We start from the raw sequence: 26,549 nt of genomic DNA on the forward strand, positions 1-26,549 counted from the left end.
TGGACGCCTGACTCGACGAAAACCTCTCCATCATCACCGCCAGTTTCAAGTTAGGACATGGAGGGAGGCTCGACAACGAATAGGAAGAACAATCCAAGACACGGTGGGCTGAAATTCATTGGCTCCCAGTGATGGCGGCTTAGCACAAGAAGATATAGCAAGTGTCGAGCGCGCCATGTCCCGCCTCTCCGACGCGAGTATTTGGCGCTCGTCTGGGTGTTTAAAGGTACTTACATGTCAGGATAGATAAAAGCTTTGATATGTAACCTAGTTATCTGCACAAACAAATTCATCTTCGGGGGAAACTTGAATACACAACCAAAGTAATGAGCAGGCAATGAGTCAGTAACAGGAGATATAGCTATGTGAACGAACAGTCCTGTGTGCGCCAATCGCCTAGCCAACCCTATAGAAGAAGTAAGGTAGTCGTTCCTTCTAATAGTAAGGTGTAGGCATTTGTACTCCCACATGTGACCCACAAGACGTATGCTTCTAGCATCAACTTTCAACCCTCCCAATCAACTCCCAAGCTTTAAAGATTGTTGGACGCTAGAGGTTCGTCAGTCACGTTGCAGATACTCGCCGAAAACTACTCACACTGAGTACAATCGGCGTCGATATCGGGATCGGGACATTTATTCGGACGTTTGCGGGTAGGAGTGGCACTGACTGCTAGGATTTGTGCTAAGGCAACAGACAAGAGTAGGACGTAGAAACCGAGTCTACTGATGTTGAGCACGATCATGGTAATAGTACTCTTCCCTAAGCTTTGCTGTTCAAGATGCGTTGTGTTGTGCGAGATGAAATTGGGAGTTGCCAGTGCGCCCTTTAAATATCAGTTCCATCCCGGAGAAATTATGCAAAAAAGAATAAGAGCCTTCGCAAATTCTCGCTGCATTGTTCATCCAGTGACTCGGTTGCAAGTTTCGTCATCATGCGGAGCCGGGTTCCCGTTATCACTCGGAGTCAGGTTCCCGACTTCCCGTTTCATTAACGACGCAGCGTGTTGTCTGAATGTCATTTTCAGATGATATAAATCATAAGATGTATCCCACTGTGTGCTGTCAATGCTGTTGGAATGGGGCTGTTTGCTATGGTTTGCGTAGCTTAGTCAGCAGCGTAGGGCCTTCATCATTGCTAGGCATCCCCAGAGGCAGGCAGGCTCTTGGTCTGCACCGCTCCACTGTGATGGATTCGGCGCTCAGTCTCTGCCCACGTGTGGACTCACGGTCATTAATCATTGGTGGCTGATTAAGCACTGTGTGACTGCATATTCAGCGATCAGAATTCGAGAGAGACAGTGAAAACTCGTTGATCAGACAATAATCATAATTCAAATTTCATGATGGCTACTTCACCTAATGACATATGATGAACCGGCTTGGGCCTGGTGAAAACTCATACCAAGCCTCGGACCTCCGAGCCCATTCATAGATCCTGGGCTATATACACCAAAACGATTTACCGGGACTTGCTGTAAATCGGGATGAGCCCACAGCAGGTGCCGAGGACCTCGTGGTGATACTAAAAGGCAGTTCGTTATCTGCGGACACACTCGAGATGGGCGTATCAGCCTATGAGGCCGGCCCTGCAGCAATACCTTTCGAGGGTGTGCCATACTACGCAATCATATTGTGATCACCAATTTGGTCCTGAATGATGAACTTGAGGTAAGGTCTAGAGTTTACGGCTAGGAACGAAAGGACAGACGATCCATTGAGAAAGGAATCACAGCTAGCGAGGATATATAGTTAACCCAGGTCCCACAGGCAGTGCTGACTGTTCATAAGCTTATCAGCAGGGTTTCTGTGCTTGGCAAATAGCCTTGATCATCAATCACCAGAGTTCATGATTTTCAAGAAGAACCAGTAGTTGGACAGGGTGTTCGGGTAGGTGTTCGGGATTCCGAGTCTTACTAGAGGCTCAGGCACCACGTGGTCATTGACAGCTGCAGTGTGCACCTGGGTTCTCACGGTCAACTCACGGTACACCATTCAGGCTGGATGTGCAGAACAAAAGTAAGAATCTCGTCTTAATATGCATCTCGCACATACAGATAAACCTCTGATGAGTTCAGACCACCGCCGTCAAGAAGCTGTCCAATCAGAAAAAGCAGCCATGCACAGCCTTGAAATGCGCAAAGTGCTTGCAAGGCAGCCAAAGCCCTGATCGTAAGTGTTGTACTACAGTGAGTGAATGACGACTGTTTCAAGGGAATGAACTGATCACGAAGCGATTTTGTGCAGCTGGGGTGCCCGTGTAGATGTCCACGATTCATCGGTATACCGACTCAACGACCGCAGACAGGCGAGCAACGCCTGGTGAGGATGTGCACGAGGTCACAGACCATGATTAAGTGGGTCAAAATATATCTGGATCTGTGAACAGAGCTAACGACGCACTACTAGGGACAACAAGGGGTTGACGACCTCTCACGCTGCGCCTATAGTTCCGATGGCTTTGAATTCCGCTCGGAGAAGCTCTACTAGCTCGGCTAGCGCGGGTACCTTATCAAGCATGAACTCTAGCAGTGATGAGGGAAACCCAGAAGGCGAGATAACGAAGGCAAGGGGCCTACAGATACCCGGGTCCCTGCTTGTGGTTGGTGCAGTGCCACTGGCGTTAGCATTCCAGCATTGTGCTCATGTAGGACTGCCTGTAATGGCTCTTGCACAACCTAGGAACTACGCAGAGTTTTAACACCTATCGCACAGGAACGGCAGATACTTTAGAGAGCACGTTACACTGACATCACCCTGACACATGTTGTTAGCTATATGTAGTTTTAGTGACATTGTTATATACCCAGGCATTTCACGCAGACAAATGTTATTCTTACTGACGATAAAATGTCCCCACGTTTATGCAACTACTTGCTGAATGTACATGTCATGGCTCGGGACCTCTTTTCTAGTCTATCAATTTCCTATGTTCCTAGTTTCCTACTACGGATCCAAAGAGAGGACATCGGCTGTCCAATCGATGAGCTCTTGGCAGCCCACACTGGCCAGCCAATAAACCCAATAACGAGTAACCATGCTGGCCCTACAGTGCACCACGTTGTGACATTAGCAGATAGGAAGATCACGAGGGACAGCGCCAAGAAGAAGAAAACCATCCTACGCAATGCAAGTTACTTTGAGAAAGATTCTGCAGGGAAGATGCTCACCCCCAAATAACAAGCGCATACGGTAGGCTGAAGATGATAGCAAGGTTCTCTTTGCCATGGAGCGACCGAGTCATGCGGGTCATGAATGCAGTCTTGATCAGCCCAAGTCAGTCGTGTAACAGAGACGCGAAGAGGGCCACACAGCCAGACATACCGCTCGATCTATACTGTCCTGGTGCCCTCCGCTTTGCGCAAGAAGAGCAGAAACTACCAGTGAAGCTACAGCCCAGAGTGACGAGATGTATAACGCGATTTGTGCTGAAGGTTGTTGACCGATCGCGGGTACCGCGAGGAAACTAATGTCGACAGCTAACATAACGGTTGACTATCGATTTTAGGGGAAAGTAAATGCAATCTTTAACATCAGCGACTCACATAAATTGCTAGCCCACTCCACTCGCTCGTCAACCCATTCATGAACATTTTCCAGCGCGGTCGGTTGACAGATTGGTCAACCCAGACGCTGTCGATCTTTCTGACGTGGGTGGACGGAGAGCCAAATAGGATGAGGTTAAAAAGCTTAACTATCGGTCTTCTGTCGAGATAGTCGTCTTCGGCATAAACGGTGTGATCTGTACCTAGCCTCGCGCCTATTTCACCATAAAAGTTAGAAAACCTGGCCCTGGCTGGTAGGAAACGTCAGGTGTATCTGGATGAAGACGTGTATAAGACTACCATACTGAACATTCGCATTAACCGAGCTATGAGGCCGGGCTTAGCGTGACGTTGAACTGGTTTAAGAAAGCAACATCCGTACCGTATGCCCATATATATTGGTCGTTTGCAGTTGAATCAGGCTTGTTGACGATGCCTCACATGGGGTCAACAAACCTGTCAGATATAAATTAAGAATGAAATTACCATTCAAGCAGTCCACGATGTTCAGGGCTCGCTGGAGCTCGTCTGTGTCAAAAGGCGCCAAGGATATATCCGAAAAGATAGTGTCTAAGATGTATTCAATCCAGCAATGAGCAAACACGATTGACACATCACGGGAAACGCACCAGTATAAGCATGAAGTATCATTGCCTGCAGTTCGCGGTGTAGTTCAGGAGTAATCTTGCAGTCATTCGGATACAGCTCCCGGTGCATCCTAAGTCCCGTTAGTAGGAAGATTGCGTCTGCCATGAAGAAAGAAGAATTTAGAATTCAATCGCGGAAGGGCAAATGTAGTTGTAACCTTGGACATGCAGCTCACCAATACTCAGCCTCCATGGCATATTCTATGCAATAGTGGAGCACAGGATATCACCAGAACAGGAGCAAAAACGCACTGATGTGACCGCTCGTAACGCCTTTGACCTCACCAAACAAGTGCTTCGCCTCAAAATCATCTTCCCAGAACAGAACCCGCAGATCAGGTGCGACAAAATAGTACTTGCATTCAAGCTCCCCATGAGCATTTGTGGACAAGTCAATGGTGAGCTCCGTGAGGGTATCTTCAAGATGACCTGCGATTTGCGCCTGGTCCAAGAGTGTTCTGACACAGGTAGCAATTACATCGGAATTCGATTGCTGGCGTACGTCGGCATCTGTGAACACGGTGATCTGAACCATGGTTGTCTCCATTTCTGGGTCTCTCCATGTCACCTGAGCAAGTAATTAGGTAGGCAAAAACGCTGGAGACAAACTAACTTGTTCACTGGAGAAGTATAGTGTACCGTGCGGATGAATCTGACAGTCCCAGATCAGATCGCCCGCATCGATCTTGTCCGGACTGCCGGTAGCACATTGAGGACGGCAAATTAGACAAGATGAGTTGACGCACCTACATCAAAAAATCCTTCCGCCCTGCTAGGATCATGAAGTCTGTATCAGTCCTCTGACTTGCAAGATATTCCATGTGAGATTTATGCATGGTATTCAAGCTCAAGACTTACATTTGAGACTTTTTGCTATAACGACGGACGTCACTCGCGGTCATTGGCTTCAGAATTGGAGGGGTACTGTCCCGCAGCGACGTGACAATCGACATAGACACGTGGTTAGATTCGACCTCTTCGGGAGGAGAGCTCTCTGTGCGAGCCTGAGTATGTCCCGAGTGCTGGCTTACTGAGTGCCCAGACTCAAACTCGGATGGGTGATAGAGGCTTGGGAGGAAGACTACTGGTGAAGCATCAGAGTCACTTCCGCATTGTTCGCGGCGTTTATGTCGACCACTACTCCTTGTATATGCAGCACTCGAGCGCAAAAAAATGGAAGTCAAAATGGCAAGGATGCGATGCAGAATGTGATATGGGAACGAAAACTGTTTAGAAAGTTTAAAGACCACGGTTCGAAGCACGGTCAGCAGTTTGTGAAGGACACGGCCTGCGTAATGCATGTTGAAATCAAGCGAGTGACGCCTAGGTTGACGAGTTACAGCGAATGGAAAACATTATGATAGAAAAGATGACCGCGCGATGACAAATACTTATGCCGTATGGTCAACGTGAGTGAAGCCTTAGGCTGAAGCGCTGATACTTGGGACGAACTGATACGATTCGAAGGTCTTCTAAAGATTCCTTCAGTAATTAAACTCCACATTCAGACGGGGATAAAGACACGACAGCGAGCGATCACAGCGGATGGCGTCCTCTCCTCCCCGAGACCGTGTGATATGGTCCCATGCCCAGGGTAATCGCGACGATGACTGTGGAACAACCTGCCCAGGCCTACTAACACCACTCCGGGCCGGATGCCCGGAGCACCCGAAGTACTAGTTCAAGACAATGCACAGTATATAGACGCTTTACACCAATATCAATACCCGAATCACGTTCGAGCCATGGACCAGGACAGCCTATTCTCGACACCAGACGTTCTAGGAACACAGTAGGACTCCGGAGTGGCATATCAGTGCATATCGTCCACGTTTGCGTGTGTAGCCAACCCCGCACGTTAGTAAGTCTCAAGTTCGTGTTTTCGGGCGAAAAAAACTTGTCTAGCAGGCGCGACTAGGTGAGGGTGTGACGTCATACAATTTCTGTGAAACTTGTCAACTTAAGCAATGCAGTCTGGGGAAAGACCAATAACAATCAATGTGACAACTGTAGACAGAACCTACACCGCAAAAATCCATCTCTCCGCTCGCCTCACGGCTTTGCTCTTGGTAGCAGAATTACATCTATGATAGCATCCGGACACTCGTATTGAATCCAGTGACCGATGCTGGTCAGAATTATAGCATTCAATCTCTTCACATTACGAGGGATATGCTCCAAATGACAAGCAGCACCGCGCTCTGAATCCGATACCAGTACGGTGATTTTCATGTTAGGGGGCATGTTTTCGAACAGAGTGCCTCCGATGTCGCGCACCATGGAACACGCTGCCGTGCCAACGAAAGTGTTGCAGGGTGTTCGGTACGGCCAATCCTGGATGCGCAATGCTGTCACAGCACGTCAAACAGCACACAATCGCACCCGTGACCCGCTTCAAGAACTCTCATCATATCTCACTTCGCCATTGGAAGAGACAGATAATATTGTGGCGTGGTGGGGGGTACGTTTTTCTTTGTATTATCACATTCTGAGCTCACTCTATTCATTAGCTACACTCACTTCAGTATCCAACACTATCTCGTATTGCGCGCGATTATCTACCAATTCAGGGCAGTGCGGTTCCCTCAGAACGTGCTTTCTCTAGCGGGGGGATCACATCAACACTTCGCCGCAATGCACTGGCCCCAGCTACATTCTCCGCACTCCAATTATTGAAGGCAGGTTACCGCAATGGTCATGTTTCAGCAGCTACAGAGGCAGAAGAGTTTGCGGCTATGTTAGACTAGCTACTCAATGTGTAGACTAGCTTTTTGTCAACGTTTTTTTTGCGCTCACTATAGAAAAAATTTCGGTTCGGTTCGAGTTCGGACCAGAAAAAAACCGGACCGGACCGCAAAGAACGGTTCTCGATGGTCCGGTTCTGGGTTCGAAGATTTTGCAGAACCGGACCATGGTTCGGTTCTCGGTTCTCGTCCTGGACCCCCTGAACCGGACCGAACCGGACCACGGCAGCACTATGAACAGCCCGCTGAAAGAACATGGCATGTTATATTGTTCATAACAAACGCACAACTTGTCAGCAATGTTTTTTATTCGGACACCTGAAATATTACCCTAAATATCCCCTCGACAACAGTGCGATCACACATGGAGATTCCCAGCACTCTTAACACGCAGTCACGTCGTGACCAAGCATGGTTCTCAGCCATGGCTCGTCTACGGTTTCGACATTCGCAACCCTCTTCAGATGTTTGTTCTTAGAGATTTCGCTTCTCTCCTCTGTAATTTCGAGGGCGGGATCGAGGAGTATGACGGTGGTTTCTTTCGTTTTGGGCAAGAACGGCAAGAGCAACAAGGCCACTGTGCCTCCAAGAGAGTGACCTATGACCACGTCATAGGACGTATCCATGACGAAATACGGTATGAGGTCCTCTGCAAGGGTAGATACACGATAGTCGGTGCCTCATATCCATGCGTGCCCAAGGAGATTCGGCGCTACGACGAAGAACCCTGATCAATCTGTTAAAAACGATCATCACCATAATTTAACGAAACCTGACCTTCTGCTACCAAAAGCTGGGCCCTCCCAGGAATTCGAGGACATAGTCAAACCATGAATGAGGGGAGCCCGCCTGGAAGCGCCAGGGGAACCCCACTGGGACGTTGAAATGGGTGTATGCATACTCGGATGGCTTGGAGTGTTGTGGGAACGAAGGATTTCGGCAGTGAGTCTGCATTTAAAAAGGCTGAGGTGGGACCTAACTAGAACCGACAAACGGGATGGTGGAGGGAGAACACAAGAAGGTATGAAGAGTAAACGTATAAATTAAGGGGCTAATGGCTAGGGCGTATCCTGAAAAGAAGACTGGTAAGACATCCATTAGACTAGGTAAATAGTCAATATATATATGCCTGCCCTTCTGTAGAGATGCCGTCATATAATCATGATCATTACCTATCGAGATTCGAGACAGACACGCAGGGCAGTCCACATCTGGATATGTGATGTGTATGTGACACGATCTCCGACGCATGAAAGCAGACTAGTACTGACAGTCACTGCCCGGGGACCACAACATGTCTGCCTAAATATGAATCGGCGAGAGCGGGGCATGAGGACTTAAGCATGTCTATTGAAACGTTGAAAATTAATGACTGTCTCACCTTCTACTAGCAAGACAGCTTATTTACGCCGTACGGAGAGTCGTGCCCGAGAAGCAGTGACTTCGACGTATTTGCGCTACGGGACATGCTCCATATGAATGACTAGGGATACTATAGCTCCTCTTATCAAGCGCTCCTCGCAGTTTGCCGCCAGGCGAAGATCTAGACACGAGCTGAATACAATTACTTCGTCAAAACAGCCTTATCATCAGGTGGCAATCGAGGCGGATTCGACCAAGAAGCGCTTGCGCCAGAGAGTGTCTATCGAAAATATATAATTTACCCCTGACTCCACGCATGGTCATTTTGAAGTTCACACGAGCGTCTGTATCACTTGTCCAAGAACCTAGTACTAGTACTACAGATGGCAGTGACAAAAATCATATTCCTGGACATCCCAACCATTCTTCCAGTGCCTAATTCACCAAACACATGGAAAGTCAGGTCAGTGACAGCAATCAGCCACTCTCTTACCTCATCTTCATTCCCACAGGCTCGCGCTCAACTACAAAGAACTCACATATGAAACAAAATGGGTCGAAACGACTGACATCGAATCCGTGTGCAAATCGCTTGGGATACCACCTACAAGCGTGCTCCCAGACGGGACACCAAAATACACACTTCCTGCACTAATAGATAACACCTTCTCTCCTCCTGCCCTCCTCTCAGACTCCACGCCCATAATCGAGTACCTAGAGCGCACATATCCCGACCCAGATTCCTCCCGCGCACTCTGTCCACCCGCTAGTCGCGCTCTTCATGCCCTGTTCGAGTACCATGTCGCGCACTCCATCACAGCGCAGTTGCTTCCCGTCATGGTTATGCACATGTACGACAAGAAGACCCCACGGGATCGCATCCACTTCCGTCAGCGTACCGAAGCGGCATTTGGGAAGAAGCTCGAGGATATCGAGCTGAGGGGCAAAGAACGCGAGGAGCATTGGAAGAAAATTGAAGACGCATTCAACCTCCTTGCAACATTCATGCAGACAGGAAGTGGTGCAGGTGAACTATTCACGGGATCAAATCTATCTTTGGCGGACTGTACACTAGGAGGTGTTTTGCTAGCTTTGCGTTACGATAGCCCGGACGAGGCTTGGATCAAGGTACTGTCTTGGAGTAATGGGAAATGGACACGCTACATGGCTGCATTGGCGAAATGGACAGCTGTGGAGTAGATAGCTTACCGATACCGAAATTTTCGTAGCTCTCTTTCTATTTGTAAGTCTGCTATACGGTTTGCAGAAAGAACTGTACAAGTTGGAAGAGGACGAATGAAGATCGCGAGAGATAGGAATAGAGCACAGTTTATAGCAGATAATGGCGAGGATGATTGATATGATGATAGACTTCGGGCCTGATACTTTGAGTCGGAATTCAATTCCGATGCTGTAGAAGATATTATATGCCATCCTATATACGAAAATCGAGGGTCAAAATAGGTCAAAGCGAACGGAAAGCGAACGGGTATCAAACGAGTGGATTGTGTAAGTGAAAGATAGGAGTCAAAGGGAGTGATGATGACGACAGGACAACGTGCTGTGATGATGATCGTGCGCTGCACGGTGGGACAGTGAACCAATAAATATGTGACGTAGTAGGATGGTGAAGGTAGGATTAGAAAAACCACAAGAATCAAGGGTGATGTCTCTGATAACACCCGAGTGTAAGAGAAGCTCTTACACTACCAACACCCGTGCCGCAATATTAGCGTTTTTGGGGCGTAGATTATCCTTACACCATAACCCATGCAACGTGCACATCAAATACTTTTAGTTGATGGACAAGCTGTAGGCAGACCTACAGATAAAACACGTTCAGCCCCTTCACATGGTGCGGATCCAAATGTCACATACGTGGTGAATTTTGCCGTTCCAGACGTAGCCTCTGTGCCCGCCTGAGCAGTTGTGAGGTACTGTGACGAGCTCATGCCCTCGTTGTCAACCAGGTACTAGGAACAGGGAAAATCAAAGTCCACACGCGTTCATGAGGAGGTAACGGCTGGCCAGACTTACCGAAAGGAATTCGTAAATGTCGCCGCTGAACGAAGTGATTTTTTTACCGTTAGTCAGGACAAACGAGTAAACCTGGTTGTATCCGTTGGATCCCGAGTACAGGTTCCTTAAAAAATCGTTGATACTGCGCAGATAATCGTGCAGACGCAAAACTGTACCAAGTGTGATTTTGAATCGAGATGTTTTCCACAATCGGAATACCTTGGCCCGTAGCGTTGTATTGCGCAGCAATTGGTCCCCAGTTGAAGTTTGCAAGCCAAATCATGATTTCGTTTACATTTGAGCCGCCAGCTGTGTCAGATGTGAACAGGTCATAGGCGACGTCTGCTTCAACCGTTCCTGTGTTCGACTGAGACCAGTGCCAGGTAGTCTATAGAAACATTAGCCTCATTCCGAGTGCGGTTTCAACCAACTCACAGGCATGCTGGAAATGGCGCTAAGTTGTTGATTGATGCCACTGTTAAGCTGGATATTGGCGTAGCTCTTGACACCGTTTCCGCCAGTCCAAGTCCAGCTCGTCTTCCAGGCAATAGCATTATTACTCATTGACGTGAGCTCAGAGGTTTGGGAGCCGGAGGTAGCACCAGGCTCGCCCCAAAGATTATTAAGTAGTGAGTATTGTCCCGCAGTGACTGAATCATATCGCCCACTAATCGACGTGGTGTCGACGGCCCTCACTTTCTTGTGCATGCGGGACATGTGGGACATGCTAGAGACGAGAGGCATCAATAAGAGGAGCACAGAGAAAGACAACATGTCGATAATTTTGCGTTGGCGAATTGAGGTGAGGGAGTGCAGATCGTATAATTTGCAGGTTGCTTATATGTGTATGCCAGCAGATGATTAACCATCCTTTCCAGCCATTCGGCAGGGCGTAGTAACATGATAATGATCAAACACACGCATGCGATGCACATCTCCAAGGGACGTACCCCAGTCGTTATGCTGCCAGAAGCGAGGAGCGAATATCGCAATATTACTGTCTATCAAAGCCTTAAAACACAATATATTGATATATTGTGTTTTAAGGCTTTGTTACTACATGTGCATTAGATCAACTGGAGACTAGCATCAGCCTAAGCACTGATCAGCGTCACCTATGAGTTAATTATTATATGGCTAGACGCACTACAATCACGCTAACTTGGAGCTTACTCTTGTAGATATGAAGGTGTCTGCCAGTGCACCCGCAGTTCAACAACTGATAGTAGACTGCACCGTGGTCTACCGTGGTTCAGGATTGCAAACTTTAATGTGCTTGCCTACCGTTCCCTAGCCAGTTTATTTTGCCATGTGAAAATAAGCGTTCGGGTGTAGTACCGCACGATTTGACATGACGCGACAGCACGCGGCCACGAAGGACCAAGACCGAATTTGACGGGCACGATTCCTACCCAGGATGGTCCCACTAGTACAGGGTCTGTTCTTGCATGAGTGTACAGGTTTTAGTTGCGTTTTAGGTTGCGGACTTATAATTACTACAATAAGCTGAGGTTTCACATCCGCAAAGTCCGCTGTGTACTACGTCGTAGTCTTCCTTTCCCGCCTCACTCACTCTACTGTAGCCCTACAGCAACTCCAGCGCACTTTGTTTGTCTTATAAGGTCTCTATCTGCGCGTCCTGACAGCACTCCAGCGCGTCTATCAGTCTATGCGCAATCCCAGGCTCCTCCCCCACCGGCTGTGTTTGGGAGCAGAACGACGGCCGGCGGGGGCATACCACCACTCCAATCGTCAATGAAAAATGAAATGGTTCTATTTTGAGTGTCATCGAAATAGTTCTTTTTGAGGACATTCTACAATCAGAAACCCGTTTCATCGGGTGGCACACGTGCTCAATACAATTGTCACTCCTGTACAATAATTGTATGAAGGAATGACTCTCGATTAGTCTACCTAGGGGAGAGTAGCCTTACTGCTATGAATATCGTCTGGTTTCGCCCGTTGGATATCTACTAACTACCCACAGCGAAGGCCTGTACGCTCATCCAAGAACTTATAGATGAAAATCATGGACATGGACATCTCAACTGTCCTCCCAGTGCCTTTCTCACCAAACGCATGGAAAGTCAGGTCAGTGCTAACAGCCAACACCTCTCAGCAGCGCCTTACCAAGTTCGCTTCCCGCAGACTCGCACTCAACCAAGAAACGCACCTATCGAGACGACTGACATCGCATCCGAGTGCAAGTCGCTCGAGATACCACCTACAAGCGCGTTACCAGACGGGACGTCGAAATACACCCTCCCCGCACTAATAGATAACGTCACCTCCCCCTCCTGCCCTTTCCTCCCGCGTGCTCTGCCCAGTTGCCAGTCGCGCCATTCGCGCCTTCTTTGGATACCACGTCGCCCAGTCTATCACAGCGCAGTTGCTGTCCGTCATGGTCATGCGTAGGTACAAGAGGAAGACTCCACGGAATCACATCCGCTTCTGTCAGTGCACCGAAGCGGCGTTTGGGAAGAAGCTCGAGCTTATCGAGCTTAGGGGCGAAGAACACTGGAAGAAATTTGAAGGGGCGTCCGACCTTCTTGCATCATTAATGCAGGCTGGAAGTATTATTCACGTGATCGAATCTATCTTTACTCGCAAAATATATGTGCTGATAAACGCCATACGAGCTGTGGGGTTTGTCATCCCCGAAGTCTTTGGGGTTACTGTCAACTAAGGTGGGAAGCTCGGGAGACACCGAGCACATCGACAAGAGTCGCAAAAAGATCTCACAGCGCATCTACCGTTCAACCGAGACGGAAAATTTTTGAACTCCAACGAGTTTCTGATTCACCCTTATATTCATATCCAGGACGTGTCGTGCTCCCCGAACTCGACGCGTCTGACGGCCTTTCCGACCTTTCTCAACTCACCAGTCCTCCCTCTACTCCGCCACACTCCCCGCCACACGCCTCACCAGCGCCATCCTTATTCTCCTCATCTTCCAATTCGAGTTCCGACTCCCCTACGCCTTTTAGACGCGCATAATCCATCGTACTACCATGCCGAAGACTGCGACGGTTGAACAAGCAGCTCCCAACAAACCGCCCCGTCTCACCGTCGGCGATCTCACACCAAAAGCAGCCTGCGACAGGGAGAAGTAACACGTATTTTCACCATAAGCTGAGATCATTAGGCAGCTTGATAGAGAGGACCGTTCACTTCTTACAGAACAGGAATCTTTGACCTCTGCTATCGACTCTTCCATGTAATGGCCTGGTTTCTATCCTGCAGGTGAGGTAGTGTTGGTAATATTGCTGAATCTTGGAAGATCTTGCTGACGACATGCCAGCGTCACAATTTCCTACTGAAAGTTGTTTAGTGAACTATAGCCACCGAACGATGTCTATATCGATGCACACTGCACGTATGCCTTCCAAATGATACAGCATACAGCACGTATGAACAGGACATGCTACACAAAATTATTTATATTATATCTACCAATGATTTCACGGACAATCAGGTTCAGTAAAATACTAAATATCGAGTTCACTATTTTTCTTATAGTACTACAGCTAAACGTACTGCGTATGGAGTGTGAATTCAATCAACCCCGCCAATTACGTTAAGGGGTCTTTGTTGACTTTCCGTTACGTTAGCCTGGATGAAGCTTGCATTAAGGTGCCGTCTTTGAACAGTGGGAAATGGACAGCTGTAGAGTAAAACGGTTATTTATACCAGAATTTCTTAGCCGAGAGCCTGAGAACAGTACGAGTTCGAAGGGGAAGAATGAAAATCGCGAAAGATGGGCAACTGATAATGACGAGAATCATTGATTCATTGATAGACCTCCGACGGGCCAGATATCTAGAGTCAGAATTCAATTCCGACAGTATCAATATTCGAGACGTTACATGCCGTTTTATATACGACAAACGAAGGTCAAACCAAACGGGTATCAAACGAGTGAAACATAGTATAAGTCAACGACGATCAAAGAGCGTATGACTTGAAGAAAGCGCTATGCTAATCGCTCGTGCTCTGCACGAGGTGGTACAACGAAGTGGTAAAGGTGTGGCGCAGTGGTCAAAGTGAACGGGTAGGAAACGAATGGAATGTGAAGAGAGTAGAGGAATAATTGAAACCCATACAACGCGCACACCAAATTATCTTAATTGATGGACAAGCTGTACGCAAACCTGCAGACAAAACCCATTCAATATTCAGCCCCTCTGCAGAGCGCCAATTAAGTGTCACTTACGTCGTGAATGTGGCCGTTCCAGACGCAGCCTCTGTGCCTGCTTGGGCAGTGGTGAGATACTGTGAAGAGCTGATGTGCTCGTTATCAATCAGGTACTAAAGAAATATATATCAAAATCACTGTCCACACTCGTGATGAAGCGATCGCGAACGGAAGACTTACCGCAAGGAACTTGTAGACGTCGCCATTGAACTTCTTGATCGTACCGCTAGTCAGAACAAACGAGTAAACCTGGTTGAATCCATTGGATCCAGAGTACAAATCCCTGAAAAAGAACATCAATACTATGCATATAATAATGACTACAGCAAAGCCGCACCAGGTGTGATCTAGGATCGAGATGTCTTCCAAAATTGGGATAGGTTGGCCCGTGGCGTTGTATTGCGCAGCAAGTGGTCCCCAGTTGAAGTTTGCAAGCCAGATCATGATTTCGTTTCCATTTGAGCCTCCAGTATCAGATGTGAACAGGTCATAGGCGACATCTGCTTCGACCGTCCCAGTACTTGACTGAGACCAGTGCCAGGTAGACTATAGTGCCAGAAACATTAGCCTCACGCCCTTTGCGAGTTTGACGAACTCACAGGCATGCTGAAAATGGCGCTCAGTTGTTGATTGATGCCGCTGTTAAGCTGGATATTGGCGAAGCTCTTGACACTATACATACCGCCAGTCCAAGTCCAGTTTGTCTTCCAGGCAATAGTACAATCATGCATTGACGTGAGCTGAGAGGTTTGGGAGCCGGAGGTAGCATCAGTCTCGCCCCAGAGATTATTGAGTAGTGAGTACTGCCCCGCAGTGACTGAATCATATCGCCCGCTAATCGGCGTGGTGTTGACAGCCCTAACTTGGTTGTGCATGCAAGACATGCCGGAGACGAGGGGCGTCAATAAGAGGAGCACAGAGAGACACGACATCATGTAAACAGTTTTCCGTTCGTGAATTGAAGCGAGAGGGTGCAGATCGTGTAATTTGCAGGCTTGATATATATATGCCAGCAGATGATTTCCCCGCCATTCGACAACCTGCAGGGCGTAATGAGGTCCGGACGAAAATTACGACAAATTGTCTAGACAGCTTCGGGTCCGGGGATCTAGGTTCTGCAGGCACTGATGCCGAGTACGCGGTCTTGGATGGCCACCTTGTAGAGTCGCGGTTTTTGCGGTTGCGACATTCCCGGAGTTGATTTGCCTAGTCTCAGATTTCAAGATCTTGTTCGGGTATTTCTGCTTGTTCTTTGGTTATAACAAGGCATTCTTTCTGGGCCAATTCTGGGCTATCGATTTCCAACTGGAATTCCAGTTCCTTGACTTCCTTTGCCCCTCTTCGTTGAAGCGTCGCTTCCTCGTATCACACACGAATATTGTGATGGAACGAGACAGAAACTGGGAGTAGCCCGAGAAAAGACGACCTCGTAGCCGTGTATCCTGCCATGTGGGCCGCTGGAGATTTCTGGGTCAGGTTGGACAACACTTTGTGGAGGTTCTGACCGTTTGTTACGAGTCGCTCTTTTGCAACGGATGTTGAGTTTGAGGTTGTTCCTTGCATTTAGGTCTACGTTGTTAATGGCAAGGACTTATCTCCCCCATTTCATGGTAGCAGCGACACTTTACACCTTCAAGTGGGACAGCCGCCGAGTAAGTCGCGTCCGTAATCGGACTAATCAGTTGAGTATATCTTTAGGTCTAGTACCAATTGAACGCACATACTATTCATGTATTACATCATTCTAGATGCAGGCAGACACATCGGGGATCCGAATATTTAAGACTGGTTTGAATGTCGTGCGAAATGTCAAGATAATACTTAATATTTAGGTTGTCGTCTTAGCGGATGTAAAATTTCAAATGTTAAAGAGGTCTTGCACGACAAGAGAAATATAAAGTATCAGCGAACATTTTCTTACTGTCTGAATGTCAATGACAATAAGAAATATAAATATATCTTTAATGCTGGCATAAACTTCGAAATGAAACTTCACATTTAAGACTCGAAAAAACTTCAATTTTAGCACGTGACTGAACATCTGCTCATGTATGAAGTTTAGACCGTCGTTTAGACGGGCGTTAAAATTCAAAATACCCCCCTGACAATAAAATGTGAAAATAAATCATCAAGTTTTATCTCTAGATAAAACCGATCGCCCGACGATCGCCCACTCACGGCTGAATCATCGCCCACTTACAATGTCATCGCCCACTTGAGTTTGAGATGCTAAATATTAGGGGACTAGATGATAAGTTATAGACACAAGCGATGCCTTTCGGTTAGAAACACGCGTTAACGCACTCTTATTCAAACGACGGGGTGGACAGCTTATATATTGTAAATGTACGCGAAACTATGTAGTAGAGTGAAATTGAAAATCAATCCTGTTTGACAGTAGTTAGACACCGGTGATTTCTCGAGGTGAATTGTACTTACGCGAGATAGAGATAGTATGACTACAGTATCACTCGAAACTGCCCATCGAGCAAAGTGACTAACAACCCAGGATACCTTGACATTTTCCAAATGACTACTTGAGCTTGACGAGTACATTTTGGCGGGAAAATGAGGATACATAGCAAATGGATCAATGGACTGATCGTGACGCGGGAGGAGCTTGTGGACAGCAAACACCAGTTCACCCGTGGGTGTAGCATAGATATGTTGGATACTGCCGGGGACAGGAGATGATAAGCGGTCACCCTGAGAATAATAAAAAACTTGACTATTCCCGATGTGAGTAGAGGCTCTGCTATAGACAATCCCATTGAATTTTAGTCGTGCGCGTAATATTGCTGTGCGTCGTTTGATAAGCGCAAACAAGGCTTCAGGAACAGCCACAGCTACAGCGGAGGAAGGAGCCTGTAAACTGTCATCCAAAGGATCTTCAGCAAGTTCTTCACCGAGAGTTCCAGCGCTCTTGGGAGCATACATGCTGTCAAACAGAAATTTGCACTCTTGAATAGCCGGCGAACAGTCAGGTCGACTGAGCCAACGGTGAAGTTTTGAAGTTTTGATGAATGAGTATAACATGGTAGTTTCCGACTCGCCTTGAAAAGTCAGTCCCGCTATTACACTGGTGTTCCGTAAAAACTCACCAGTCTTATGATTTACTGGAAGACGCTGAAGTATTCCAATCAAACGTTCGAAAGGAAAGCACCACCAAGAGTGGGCCGGGCCAAATAGGAGTAGAAAGTCGTATATGTGGAAGGCAGCGTGGTGATTTGGACGCAGAGCGATGTTAGGGTATATCTTCTTCAAATTTCCAACATAAAGCGCAATGTGAGAGCAATATGCGTGTGCTCTCTCTACAGTCGTTGTTCGGGCGCACGTGAGATACACCGCGCAAACAAGTTCCATAGTATGGTCGAGAACAGCTCTAAGGTGAGTGCCGACTTCATCGGAAGGATGCGAGGTACCGGCCCCCCACAAGCTCACGAGGGCAATAGGAATGTAGACGGTGATTAGAGAGCGCCATTCGTCTGCTTTCATCGTCCCAGCAGATGCGCTTCCGAAATCGCTTGGGACTGAAGTAAACCAAGATGGAATGGTTATTTGTTGGATGACATCTCAGACACGATGAAGGGCATCTAGAGAACCAAGCTGAAGCTCCTTCTCAGGAGCAGCAAAAGGTTTTCCACAGCGCTGAGAACAAACATAAAAAAGTCGCAACAAAGTAGACATATTAAGAACTTACCCATTCCACGAGAGCTTTGACGTAGTCGATTTTGAACAATCTACTAGATTTCTGGGGAGCGCATCGCAAGGCCTCGCAAACAAACTTGAGAGGTCCCGTATTCTTGCGAAACAGCGATTTTTTTAGGTTATCCAGATTTTCGTCATCGGACGACAACTGGGAAACAAGAAGGGTGCGTATAGCAGCGACCTGAGTCATTTCCTTCGAAGTCATCCCCGGAGGCATATCGCCTAAGTCGCATGAAAAGGCCGGAGGGGGTAAAGTCGATGAAGATGAAGTGGTTGCTGTAGTCAAACTGAGAAGGGTACAAGGGTGATGCTGGACTAAACCTTCCAATATACAATGCATCGGGTCGACAACAAGCTGGCGTGAGGGATCCCAGTATGGCAAACGCCACATCTCTGAATAGCGCACACCGTGAGCTTTGAATAGTTTCTCTCAGTTCAGAGGTTGTCGCAGCGTCCCTCCACCGCTCAGCGAACTTCCGGAGTTCATCTTTATCACGAGGTTTCCAGCTTTCAAAGTCCACTCTACCGTACGTGGTCTTATGGTAGCAATTGCACGCGCTACAATAAAAATGGCTACTGGTTCCAGCTAAAGAAGCAAGATGATGAGCGGCAGGAAGATCACAAACTGCCAAAACAATAGCGCTGTGAGCGAGCCGGCCAGTGGGAAAACAAGCAGTCTTGGAAAAATTGATGCCGCGCTCCCATGAGTCTACCATGTCATCAATAAGTGGCCGGATGTAGTGATTGAGATGCTCGAGGGACGGCTGTTTCGGACCTGGGATGATTCCTGCAAGATACATGTTTTCGGGCTTATACCTGATATCCAATGGTAGATTCAAGCATGCCATAGAGATGATGCCAGAGGATTTGTTGGCACCACGCAAATTCATGCCCTCCGGATTGAAGAAGTCCACGAAAAGGGCGAAAGCATAGCGCCCTTCATCTCCTCTATCAATAAAAAGTGAACCTGGGTCTGGGCCACAAAATTGACGGAGAAACTGAGCCTCGAATGCGTGTTTCATCAAAGGCGGATGGGGGGAATTGATCGAGTCTTGCAAATCGTCGCAGGCTTGATCCATCGCCCCCTCAATATCTGCACTGGGAGAGGAGACCGGCGAGGTAGTCTTTAAAATCGTGGTAAACGAATGTCTTCTTCGGTCGCACTACTCCATCAGGGCCAGGGCTGAGCAATGACTCGCCACATTCGGCCTCTGGCGTGGGGTGGTGTGTGCAACGTTCAGGATATGTAGGAATAGTTGAGCCGTCTGCATGATGTGGGCTGTAAGTGCAGTGACAACTGGGGCAGACTGCATAGACGACAGTTTTCTCAGTGAGATGGAATCTTGAGAGCGCGGTGTCAAAACTCTTTGGAATTTGCCTGAGCACATTTTGATGGGAAGAGCTGAGGCTACCATCCGATCTCCGGAAAGCGAGGAATAACATGATTGAAATAAGTCCCAAGAGGAAATCGCAGGCTCGCTTGCTGACCCCCATGATGACTTTACACGTCACAGTGATGAATAAGGCGACCTGTGCGATTTCATCACACTGATCCAGCGGAAAATCATGGTGAACATCTATTGACTATTCAGGACACGATCACGATGAAGATAATCGACTCTTACTGGTATCAAATTCGACTGCTGCACGTAAGTCCATTTCAGGAGGCTTTTGACTGTTGAACTGAGCTTCTAAGCCATCTATCTCCAACATAATTGCCCTCTTCCGTGTGACCACAAGGTCTGCTTTTCGTTTGACGGACTCCACAGCTGTGTGAAGCAATAGTAGCTCGCGACCAACATCATTGGAATTACCCGCAAGTAACAACCGAAAGCACCGCTGAACGCGGAACTCTATGTTATTGAGGACCCTCAAGGCCTTCACAGTTGGCCGATGTATGTTCTTTTGGGAGACGTCGCCAGAAATAGCGACTCTGGGTTCATGGGCAACAAAATGATCTAGCAAAGTGAGTTGCTCAAGATCATCCGCGAGAGCCGTAATAGATAATGGTGGAGTGGGGTTGGGGTGAGAAACAGGCGGTTTGTTGTCGATAAGAGCGAGTGCGTCCAGCTGTGAGACTAACAAATCCGTGATGGCGTTCGTGCGGGGAGAGCCAGCAGCAGCACGTTCTGCTTGGGTACATTTGGTGCGTTGTAAATGTGCAGCCATAAGACGTTCTGCAATGAGTACCCCCTTAGGGGTGCCATCCTCAGCACGATCACCGGTTTCGATGCATTCCTCACAGAAGCACCGTTTGAACAGTGAGCGAGACACAGGCATGAAGAGCGGGGCGAATAGCAACGACAGTATGTACCGTCGTTTCTATGAATTGATGGGAGTGAATTGGAGAGCAAGAAACGACTGTGTAGGCAAGCTTTTGAGTCAGACGAACAACAACAATAAAAGAAACAACTTGCAATTTCCAGTAATGAAATAACAAGACAGCAGTAAGCCTTGTACGAAAATATGACGTTCATTACAAGAACTACCAAACAAGATATAACTCTGTTGTCAGGGAGAGCTGGCGGCGACCTGAGCTTGGTGTGGACTGATCGTTGGCAAAGAACGCCGGGTGGGAAGGGCTGCCATGGACGTCGAACCAGGAAGCGATGGATGTTGACTTAGAATTAGGACGTTGGCGGTGGCGATGAACGGGCACGACCGTACATACAGTCATGCCCTGGAGAAGGTCGTGAAAGGTCACTGCGATGAGACGTCTGGTGACGATGAAAGTAGAGAACACTGGGCACAACCGTACATACAGTCATGCCCTGGAAGAAGGTGAGGAAGGGTCGTTGTCGACAAGGAGAATGGGAGGCTCGACAGTACAAACCGTCGAACCTCCTAGAGTAATAGTTACTAAGTTCCATAGGACTTAGAACTTTGGCAACGAAAGCGCCCAACAATCACAAACACCCATATTAGGAAATTGTTACATAACATTGACATTGACTGCTTGACAGTTTGAACTTTGTACTCTGCTCATCGTCCCCATCCTCGGAGCACGACAGTATGTACTGTCGTGCTCATTGAGTTCATCCTTTGTACTTTCGAGCTGCTCATCGTCCCCATCCTCGAAGCACGACAGTATGTACTGTCGTGCTCATCGAGTTCATCCTTTGTACTTTCGAGCTGCTCATCGTCCCCATCCTTGAAGCACAACAGTATGTACTGTCGTGCTCATCGAGTTCATCGTTCCTATCTTCGGAGCACGACGGTATGTACTGTCGTGTCTCCTATTCCATTACCACCCACCACCTCGCCAACTCCATCCTTTTTCGCAGAATGATCAAGCCATCAACTCCAGGTCATCCGCCTTCGCTTACTGTGATCCTTTAGATCACGCTGGCCCGTTAGTCAGGTAAGCCCATTTGTTGACAGATCCAACCATTAATCAACCAACATGTCCAGCCGTCAACACACGTCATCCCCTCCACCGTACATACAGTGGAGTGGGCAATGGCTAACTCGCTCTCGCAACGATCCAGCCAGCCGTCAACACGCGTCATCCCCTCCACCGTACATACAGTGGAGGGGGAATTGACTTATCTTCCGTTCCCTGTGGTTCACTTACACCGTCTATTCAACACGCTACTATGCTACACCATCTTTCATCCATCGGAACGTCTCATCTGACACATTCAACCTTTCTACCTGACCTCCAGTAAGACCATCAAACCATCTGCCGTTGTATAGGGCCTTGGGTAATCCAGTGACCGGGTTCCGTACAGTCGTCGAATTTCCCGATGCGCGTATCCTCTTCATTGGTTTGGAACCCTGGGGCGCGAAAATTTCATCATCCAAGACTCTCTGATTATTGATGATATTCAGTTCTCGCTCTATCCCGCGACGCCATGCCATGTTCTTGACCCGGAGCACACATTCGACGTCATTTTCGATATCACTTTCTTCTGAACTCATACCCCCGTCTCCCAGCGTCTTGACTAGTTTTTGAAGCCACTGCCAAGCTGGTAGGTCGTCGTCCTCGCCATCTTTCTTCAGCTCAATAACTTGCTCCAGGACTTTTGCTCTGCGGAGATATTTCTATAGACGCATTAGTATCCGAAGAGCCTTGAGATCATGCTGCGGACATACATTTCGCCGACGAGTTGTTTGACGAACCGACTTCAGATTTTCACCTCTTTTTGCAATCAACCTCTCCTCCACTTCTTCCGCAGTCTCCAAGCAGCCCTTTGCTGTAACCTTTGGTTGGGCTGCTCTCCAGACCATCCGCATCCGCTTGTAGCGATCTTCGAGTATTGCCTTATAATAGGCATCCGACCTCCAGAACGGCCACTCCTCTTCTACACTCCTCTTTTTCAATTCTTCAAGGAGAATATCGAGAATTTTCGCATTCCAGGGGGTGTTAAATCCGTTTTTGAGATCAAAGGCCAGATTCTGGGTGTTGGGGCCTGGGCCATCTTCGTACTCGTACGAGTACACATCTTCACGATCCGCCGGCTGGTGCACAATAAAATCTGCGTCTTGAGATATACTGAAGGTATCTTTGAGGAGACGCCGGATTTCACCCTACTTCATGCTTAGCATCAGCATATACGTCAAAAATTCAACTCTCACAAGAAGGAAGTCTCTTTCGTGGCTCAAATCTGCGGCCCTTTCTATCCTAATTTCATCATCCTGCTTCTTTTTCCTTCGAGGACTACGCTTCGTGGATGTCAAAATATCCTTATCGACGAGGATGCGTCTGAGTGCCGCCTCTATGCCTTTGGAGATCACGTTTTCCATCGCAGACATAGGGTAGACGTCGTCAGGCTGAAATCGCTGTGGCTCTTGCTCAATTGTCGATGATCGTTCTCGATGCGTTTCCATAGGCTCGTCAGCGTCCTGCTATGACGTGAGTTTAAAACGAGTTCCGACCGCTTAGTACTTACCTCTACTACAGATACCAGACGCATCTTGCGTGTTGTTCCACGTGCCTTCCTGATCTTTTTAATTGTCTCGAGGCACGGAGTCTTGAGCTGTGGTTTCTGGGGCGTGTGGGGTGGCTGTTGAGCGTTCCTTTGGGTGGGGTCTGTGCCGATTTCCGTGGCCGCATGCTGTTGCCTACCGTGTCTTGCAAAGCGCTGCTCCATGTTAGCGAGCTCGTTCTCTTTTTCTACCCTCATTTTTTCTATTTCTAGTTGTAGCCTTCGCTCCATTTCGGCAAAAATGGCTCTCTCGCGTTCTTCTAGCTGCTTGACATCATTAGCGATTCCCGTGCTCAGTCGTTCTTCCCCACCTCTTGATTTTTTCTTGTATCTAAATCTGCGTTGTGTCGTGCCAGTTCTTCAGCCAACTACTTGCCATCATTAGTAATTCCTTGGTCAGTCGTTCTTTCTCACCTCTTGGTCTTTTTTTGCACTTATTTTTGCTTCGTGCTGTGCTAGTTCTTCAGCAATGTTCTTCCTCAGCAGTGCTTGCTGCTGCTCTTGCCATGTGTGAATTTCCTATTAACTTGTAAGCATGCATCTGACTGAATGCATCTGTTGCACTTACTTGCTTTTCCCGCTCTCGCTCTCTCAGAGCCTTTTCCCATCGCTCGTTGAAATCGCGCGTGTGGCGCTCATGCTCTTCTTCTGCAAGACGTCGTTGCTCCTCAATGTGGTCTTGAGCTTCTCGGCGTATCTGCCGGTATGATCAGCAGTGTATCCCCAATGAGCTTCTCATGCGTACCACTTCAGTTTCCTCTATAATGTTGTTAATACGTTCTTGTTGTTCATACACAGTCTGGCGAAGTACCTGCGAATAGTCGACTTCCTGAATGCGACGCTTCCCAGATATCTGGATGGGTATCATGAGTCATGGAAGCTGATTCGTACTATCTACATACCACTTCCTCTCTGGCCCTCTTTTCGAGTCGCTCGAGTCGCGGTACACTGGTGGGAGGCTGACTGATGTCGAATTGCGGTACACTAGTGGGAGGCTGACTGATGTCGAGTCGCGGTACACTGGTGGGAGGCTGACTGATGTCGAATCAGCGGTACGCTGGTGGGAGGCTGACTGAGAACATCCATGAAGTCGCCAGGACCCTTATCATCGTCTTCATCGTCTTCATCGCCACCAAATAAATCCGCGTCATGAGACAGTTTGTACGTCTTCTTGCTGAAACTCGGGATGCTGCATGTCGACATCAATGTTATTGGCGCTCATAGCGGGGGAATAATTCATCGTCAGTTTGCAAACATCATTCCTGGGTCTTTTTAAGTTTTGTGCATGTATTTTTGTCTTGATTCTTTTAGACGTCTTGTTGTATGAATGAACAACAGTTCCAACAGGTCCAGGCCCATCTCCATCGCTTTCAATTATCTTTTGCTCTATTCGCACTTACAATTATCTTGCTCTATTCGCTCTTACAATTACCTCGTACCATCACCCTTGACAACTAGCGCCGCAGGATTATCATTGCAGTATTGTCATGCTTCGGTTTGGCTCCCCGCTATTTTTTTCGTCAACTACATCCGAAACGATTATGGTTATTGTCTTTTGACTCAGCACGTGAAGTTATTAAAAGACAGATCGCTGCTATAGCCTGCTTCCATCGCCCGCTTTCATCGCCCGCATTCATCGCCCACCTCTTAGATTATTGCCTTGATCAAACTATAATCAGATGGTAAACACTCGCACATATATCCTTCCAATGTCTGCTGTAAGTTATCGCTTACTACCTCACACCCTTTATTTACCTTCAAATCAGACCCCGGAGCTTCACCTGCGGTGCAGGCTATATTCAGCATCGTGGACCAGACCCCGTCAGGTCACCATGTTGACGCGTTGCTCTGGCCGCTCACGCACTGCTCAGCGTTTTCCTGTTCCTGAAAGTCTTCTCGAGGAGGCTACCGTGCAGCCTTATGTTCACAACTGTTTCGTGAATGTGTGCGAAGGGAGACACATCCATCGATTCTGCATCTTCTTCAAGCGACATCTTCGTCTCCGAGCCAACGTGCTTCTTAGTACGGGTGATCATAAGTTCCGAGGCGATGCAGTGGTTATGAGGGTTGGAGTCAACTATCCCTCAGTTGTGAACATGCGAGGCAGAGATAATGCGCTTGCTGACTTTATAATTCACCAGTGAGTAAACTCGATGATCTATTGAGCCTACCATAACTATCTTTTCAGCTTTGCGCAAAGCATAAGTAGTCGTCCAAGAGCTAGGCTCCCATGCGATCTTACTCTTGTGAAACCCCTGAGTACTCGTACCAATTGTCGGTTAGCTGCAAGGTGTGGAGTAGTAGTATAATTTAAAGCATTGTTACATACCGAGTTTCTCAGCTGGACTGCAGATATATGCCAAACAAGATCCGTTCCATATAGAAAGCCATATTGTCGTAGTACAGTGCCACAATGATCTTGACTAAACATTCGAAAGCACCGGCTTGAACTGATACTGACGGGTTTCTGGGTAGCTTCGCAGATGACTTGCATGATGTAGTTTCGCTCTCCCTGATGCGCGTCTTGACTAAACATTCGAAAGCACCGGCTTGAAACTGATACTGACGGGTTCTGGGTAGCTTCGCAGACGACTTGCATGATGTAGTTTCGCTCTCCCTGATGCGCGTAAAACTCGTGGCTACTAATCTTTGAATGCCAGCTTGATATAGAATGCATACAGCACGTAATAATGACGGAGACATCTAATGCAGTCGGGGTATCACTTCCTGGCCTTGCTCTTGCTCTTGCCTACAGCCATTTCTCCCACCTTTCGTCTCGCGCGTCCAGACGTGTATTTCAGGCGTGTCATGATCAAATCGTTGACTGGCCACAAGTTGTTATAATTGTCAAGGTCTGGGAAGTTGTCGAGCTGCCTGTCAGAGATGATTAGTTCATTGACAATATCGAGACTCAGAGAAACTGTTCACCTTGCCACGCACGACTTCCAATAGCGCAGGACTTTGGGCAGAAGCGCATTTTGTCGTGTCAAGGTGGTTGTCGATGAGACTATGCATAGACCTCTAGGAATTCGCGAGTTAATTTGCAATACTAAGGGTACAATGACAATTTGCAAACCTTGAATTTTGTCGTATGCCTTTGGATTCCAATCTAAAGCTTCACGAAGTGTGTAACCCCCACGCCCCGGACGCCCAGGTTCACTGGCAGGTTTAGGAATCTTTGAGTCTTCTGATGAACTCGCTGCTCGAAGTTGAGGAGTCACTGTCTGAGAAAGAATCCGAAGTCGCCTGAGGAATCTGAGGGTGAAGGCATTCGAGAATGGGAGTGCGTGGAAGTGACTTTCTTGGTGTATGGAGAGGTAGAGTGATCAGAAGCTTGCGCATCTGCTTCGCAAGCTTGAATTCAGGGGCAGGTGTAGACGACGAAGCCCTTGCAGTGGAATG

The 26,549-nt window shown here is 47.8% G+C and overlaps 10 protein-coding genes across 10 annotated transcripts; 4 read left to right on the forward strand and 6 right to left on the reverse strand.

Moving 5' to 3' along the window:
- The first annotated feature begins 691 nt into the window (after window positions 1-691).
- EDB91DRAFT_1166214 (uncharacterized protein) lies at window positions 692-1,189 on the forward strand. The gene has a single exon (XM_041319985.1). It carries the CDS (start codon window positions 729-731, stop codon window positions 1,029-1,031), a length of 303 nt encoding a protein of 100 aa, XP_041171405.1. The 5' UTR covers window positions 692-728; the 3' UTR covers window positions 1,032-1,189.
- A 1,639-nt stretch (window positions 1,190-2,828) lies between these two features.
- On the reverse strand, window positions 2,829-5,643 carry EDB91DRAFT_1339634 (uncharacterized protein). Its single transcript, XM_041325684.1, has 13 exons — window positions 5,050-5,643; window positions 4,942-4,995; window positions 4,805-4,886; window positions 4,444-4,759; window positions 4,368-4,392; window positions 4,174-4,262; window positions 4,031-4,114; window positions 3,927-3,980; window positions 3,850-3,870; window positions 3,545-3,795; window positions 3,324-3,494; window positions 3,170-3,261; window positions 2,829-3,119 (listed from the first exon to the last, which is right to left on the reverse strand). Exons 1-13 carry the CDS (start codon window positions 5,490-5,492, stop codon window positions 2,927-2,929), a joined length of 1,875 nt encoding a protein of 624 aa, XP_041171406.1. The 5' UTR covers window positions 5,493-5,643; the 3' UTR covers window positions 2,829-2,926.
- A 1,473-nt stretch (window positions 5,644-7,116) lies between these two features.
- EDB91DRAFT_59660 (uncharacterized protein) lies at window positions 7,117-7,834 on the reverse strand. Its single transcript, XM_041327815.1, has 3 exons — window positions 7,713-7,834; window positions 7,266-7,662; window positions 7,117-7,180 (listed from the first exon to the last, which is right to left on the reverse strand). The coding sequence occupies exon 2, from the start codon at window positions 7,559-7,561 to the stop codon at window positions 7,319-7,321; it is 243 nt and encodes an 80-aa protein (XP_041171407.1). The 5' UTR covers window positions 7,562-7,662; window positions 7,713-7,834; the 3' UTR covers window positions 7,117-7,180; window positions 7,266-7,318.
- A 744-nt stretch (window positions 7,835-8,578) lies between these two features.
- On the forward strand, window positions 8,579-9,709 carry EDB91DRAFT_59662 (uncharacterized protein). Its single transcript, XM_041327816.1, has 2 exons — window positions 8,579-8,760; window positions 8,810-9,709. Exons 1-2 carry the CDS (start codon window positions 8,681-8,683, stop codon window positions 9,495-9,497), a joined length of 768 nt encoding a protein of 255 aa, XP_041171408.1. The 5' UTR covers window positions 8,579-8,680; the 3' UTR covers window positions 9,498-9,709.
- A 135-nt stretch (window positions 9,710-9,844) lies between these two features.
- On the reverse strand, window positions 9,845-11,183 carry EDB91DRAFT_59669 (glycoside hydrolase family 12 protein). Its single transcript, XM_041327817.1, has 5 exons — window positions 10,752-11,183; window positions 10,536-10,704; window positions 10,335-10,486; window positions 10,176-10,270; window positions 9,845-10,119 (listed from the first exon to the last, which is right to left on the reverse strand). Exons 1-5 carry the CDS (start codon window positions 11,088-11,090, stop codon window positions 10,092-10,094), a joined length of 783 nt encoding a protein of 260 aa, XP_041171409.1. The 5' UTR covers window positions 11,091-11,183; the 3' UTR covers window positions 9,845-10,091.
- Window positions 11,184-12,345: 1,162 nt separating this feature from the next.
- On the forward strand, window positions 12,346-13,313 carry EDB91DRAFT_1254307 (uncharacterized protein; the record flags this gene model as incomplete). The annotated part of the gene is made up of 4 exons (XM_041323797.1): window positions 12,346-12,407; window positions 12,482-12,710; window positions 12,775-12,889; window positions 13,138-13,313. 4 exons carry the CDS (start codon window positions 12,346-12,348, stop codon window positions 13,311-13,313), a joined length of 582 nt encoding a protein of 193 aa, XP_041171410.1.
- A 1,044-nt stretch (window positions 13,314-14,357) lies between these two features.
- EDB91DRAFT_59707 (glycoside hydrolase family 12 protein) lies at window positions 14,358-15,722 on the reverse strand. The gene is made up of 5 exons (XM_041327818.1): window positions 15,111-15,722; window positions 14,849-15,057; window positions 14,692-14,794; window positions 14,530-14,624; window positions 14,358-14,467 (listed from the first exon to the last, which is right to left on the reverse strand). The coding sequence occupies exons 1-5, from the start codon at window positions 15,444-15,446 to the stop codon at window positions 14,440-14,442; spliced, it is 771 nt and encodes a 256-aa protein (XP_041171411.1). The 5' UTR covers window positions 15,447-15,722; the 3' UTR covers window positions 14,358-14,439.
- A 6,283-nt stretch (window positions 15,723-22,005) lies between these two features.
- Window positions 22,006-22,671, reverse strand: EDB91DRAFT_1025115 (uncharacterized protein; the record flags this gene model as incomplete). The annotated part of the gene is made up of 2 exons (XM_041312625.1): window positions 22,006-22,233; window positions 22,315-22,671. Coding segments are annotated over 2 exons (585 nt in total), but the record flags the coding sequence as incomplete, so codon positions are not given.
- A 2,257-nt stretch (window positions 22,672-24,928) lies between these two features.
- Window positions 24,929-25,207, forward strand: EDB91DRAFT_1009437 (uncharacterized protein; the record flags this gene model as incomplete). The annotated part of the gene is made up of 1 exon (XM_041312387.1): window positions 24,929-25,207. A coding segment is annotated over one exon (279 nt), but the record flags the coding sequence as incomplete, so codon positions are not given.
- A 178-nt stretch (window positions 25,208-25,385) lies between these two features.
- EDB91DRAFT_1086768 (uncharacterized protein) lies at window positions 25,386-26,371 on the reverse strand (the record flags this gene model as incomplete). Its single annotated transcript, XM_041316106.1, has 6 exons — window positions 25,386-25,430; window positions 25,477-25,675; window positions 25,715-25,807; window positions 25,872-26,021; window positions 26,088-26,196; window positions 26,224-26,371. Coding segments are annotated over 6 exons (744 nt in total), but the record flags the coding sequence as incomplete, so codon positions are not given.
- Window positions 26,372-26,549: the final 178 nt, after the last annotated feature.

Source organism: Suillus paluster, assembly GCF_016628075.1.
Source record: "Suillus paluster strain FC165 chromosome Unknown EDB91scaffold_104, whole genome shotgun sequence".
NCBI lineage: Eukaryota > Fungi > Basidiomycota > Agaricomycetes > Boletales > Suillaceae > Suillus > Suillus paluster.

Bases quoted from the DNA above. Each gene is read 5' to 3' on its own strand.
- EDB91DRAFT_59707 (XM_041327818.1), bottom strand. From the start codon at position 15,446: ATGATGTCGTGTCTCTCTGTGCTCCTCTTATTGACGCCCCTCGTCTCC. The intron at 14,795-14,848 runs GTGCGGCTTTGC...GTTCTTTTTCAG, and splicing joins TCGATCCTAGATCACACCTG to GGATTTGTACTCTGGATCCA. The intron at 14,625-14,691 runs GTAAGTCTTCCG...ATATTTCTTTAG, and splicing joins ACGTCTACAAGTTCCTTGCG to TACCTGATTGATAACGAGCA.
- EDB91DRAFT_59662 (XM_041327816.1), top strand. From the start codon at position 8,681: ATGGCAGTGACAAAAATCATATTCCTGGACATCCCAACCATTCTTCCA. The intron at 8,761-8,809 runs GTCAGTGACAGC...TCATTCCCACAG, and splicing joins CCAAACACATGGAAAGTCAG to GCTCGCGCTCAACTACAAAG.
- EDB91DRAFT_1166214 (XM_041319985.1), top strand. From the start codon at position 729: ATGTTGAGCACGATCATGGTAATAGTACTCTTCCCTAAGCTTTGCTGT.
- EDB91DRAFT_1339634 (XM_041325684.1), bottom strand. From the start codon at position 5,492: ATGCATTACGCAGGCCGTGTCCTTCACAAACTGCTGACCGTGCTTCGA. The intron at 4,393-4,443 runs GTGCGTTTTTGC...ACTATTGCATAG, and splicing joins CGTTACGAGCGGTCACATCA to AATATGCCATGGAGGCTGAG. The intron at 4,115-4,173 runs GTGCGTTTCCCG...AATACATCTTAG, and splicing joins GATACTTCATGCTTATACTG to ACACTATCTTTTCGGATATA.
- EDB91DRAFT_59660 (XM_041327815.1), bottom strand. From the start codon at position 7,561: ATGGATACGTCCTATGACGTGGTCATAGGTCACTCTCTTGGAGGCACA.
- EDB91DRAFT_59669 (XM_041327817.1), bottom strand. From the start codon at position 11,090: ATGTTGTCTTTCTCTGTGCTCCTCTTATTGATGCCTCTCGTCTCTAGC. The intron at 10,705-10,751 runs GTGAGTTGGTTG...ATGTTTCTATAG, and splicing joins GCGCCATTTCCAGCATGCCT to ACTACCTGGCACTGGTCTCA. The intron at 10,120-10,175 runs GTATGTGACATT...TTTTATCTGTAG, and splicing joins GGAACGGCAAAATTCACCAC to GTCTGCCTACAGCTTGTCCA.